At 47.9% G+C, this 2386-nt stretch overlaps 1 protein-coding gene across 1 annotated transcript; it reads left to right on the plus strand.

Moving 5' to 3' along the window:
* Nucleotides 1-490: 490 nt before the first annotated feature.
* Pmar_PMAR007615 (hypothetical protein) lies at nt 491-2176 on the plus strand (the record flags this gene model as incomplete). The annotated part of the gene is made up of 1 exon (XM_002768218.1): nt 491-2176. The coding sequence occupies one exon, from the start codon at nt 491-493 to the stop codon at nt 2174-2176; it is 1686 nt and encodes a 561-aa protein (XP_002768264.1).
* Between the last annotated feature and the right edge of the window lie 210 nt (nt 2177-2386).

Raw genomic sequence — 2386 nt, forward strand, 5'->3', positions numbered from 1 at the left:
TCTAGCCTGAATTCATATCCTTTGTGTCGTGAGACCGAGTCATTATATATATTGGTACCGCCATTACTCCTGGTACTCTCCATCCGTTGTCTAGGTCGCGCGTAATGAGAAGTGTTTTACAATTTATCAGTTGTGGTTTCTGGTGAAAATGCTTATCGTAATGTCCTCATTATTTCTCCTCCTCACGCACACATACATCTCCACCGCTGCTGATACAACCGCAAATATAGCCGCGTATCCCCCTGAAGTGATTGAGTCCTGGGATCAGTACTGCCATGCTGCAGTGAACGATCGTTCCTACTGCAAGTTCAACCACGAGCCTTCACTGTGCCAGTTCAGTGTGATTCCTTGTGGTCCGACTTCGTTATCGACTACTGTCCCTGTTTCGATGGCGACAAGCACGTCAAGTGATGAGAGCAGTGTTGTTGTGACTACTGCTACTGTGCCTTCGACTACGGTTGCGGCAAGCACCAGTAGTAGTGTCTCATCTATGTCAACAAGTACTGATTCTTGTGAAGTCTCTGGTTCATGTGCCGCCGATCCTCGAGGAGCTATAGAGGCGTTGAACGAGCTACTAGGCTCTGCCTTCGTATTGACCGATGGAGCTATGCCGCCAGTGTACATGCCGCAATATACCTACATCTCTCCAGCTGCAGTCGTGCGCCCTGCTAACGCTGATGATATCATCGGAATCTTGGACATTGCTCAGCAATACAGAGTCCCTGTTGTGGTTAGAAGTTACGCTGGTCATTCTTACGCCGGCCAGAGTACTGTCCAAGATGGTATCGTTATTCTCATGGATAGGTTTTCGACAGTCGAGGTCCTTCCTGAGGGTTTCCTAGGGTCCACTTTCACTGCTGTGATTGGTGCTGGTACCAGGCTTCTGGATATCTACACTGCTCTTATGCAGCATTCGCCGCCTTTGGGTGTCAGCGGTGGTAACTGTCCATCTGTGTCTATCTCGGGTGTCACCATGGGTGGTGCTCATGGCTATTATGGGACGAAGTACGGGACTCTTGCTGATGCTGTAATTGCTGCTGATGTGATCGTTAAAGACGGTGATTCGTTCAAGCTGGTCAAAGCAACTCGAGACGGTGATCACGAGGATTTACTGAAGGCTCTACGTGGTGGCATGGGTGGTAACTATGGTGTTGTAGTGAACTGGTATATAGAAACCTTCCGCGCGAGTGATTCGGTGCATATCTTCCGTCACAAGGTTGATCGTGGCGACAAGAGTAAAGATGAGGTTATTGCTAAGACTCGCGCATTCGAGGTGGCTACGGTCAATCAACCCGGTGATGGTTTATGGAGTAAGTTTAAAGTCAAGGGGGGATTCGACATGAACTTTGAAGGGATGTGCATGTGCGAGCCCAGTTCTAACGACTGCTCCCTCTGTGATGTCACAATGGCCAGCATTGATTCCGCTTTGGACAAGGACAACTGGGTCACCAAACCCTCGGAGCTCACTACTGATCACGGCTATGCAACGTGGTCTTGGGCTGGTTGCACTACATGGGCTGATCCTGGCACTCCTCCCGATGCTGACTACCCCGGTCCGAATGGTGACTTTGGATCAGCTAAACAAGGCTGTTATGACTATGATTGGTCGTTGAGTGTTGACTCCCCCTGGAAAAGCATATCTGTCTACATCAAGCACAGTGATGCGACGGATGCCTTTTGGGACACCGTATGGGATATCGTCCACGAGCCCGAGTGCGAGAATCGCAATGTCTGTATTTTGACCTTTGAATATTACGGTGGTAAAATGCTCGAGGAGCCGCAAGATTGTTCTGGCGGAGGTCCATGCACTTCTTTTATCCATCGCCATAATGGTTGGAACATCCAGATCTCGTCACTATATTCCAAGGGCGACTCGAATGGCGAACAAGTATCCACTGCGTGGGTTGCCAAGGCGTTTGCTGCTATCGATGCCAAGAGTTCTCTCCACACCAGCTACCAGAACTATCTCAGTAACCAATGGACCACTGATCCATGGAAAGACCAGTATTTCCCTGGCCAAGATGTGCTCCCTGACCATTGGAAGTATCGTTACTTTGGTGACAATATTTACTCGAGACTACAACAAGTCAAATGCCGATATAATCCTGATAATTTATTCGTAACTGATGACACTGCTGATATTGTAGTGCAGCTTCCTGATGACTGCTCTATGTAGTTCTTTTCCAACCTATATGTCTTACCTTCTCGTCTAGTTGGACTTGTGAATCTGACTTACTCAATGATGTAGTTATTACCAAACAGTGTGACTGAAGTGTGATGCACTTTAATTTTCATTCCTCGTGAATGTTGAGTTGACTCCGGTGAGTTCGACTGAATTCTTCTCGTTAATAGCTAGTCGCTGCATTTGCATTGCGAAAATGCAACT

Source organism: Perkinsus marinus (assembly GCF_000006405.1).
Source record: "Perkinsus marinus ATCC 50983 genomic scaffold scf_1104296969026, whole genome shotgun sequence".
Classification (NCBI taxonomy): domain Eukaryota; phylum Perkinsozoa; order Perkinsida; family Perkinsidae; genus Perkinsus; species Perkinsus marinus.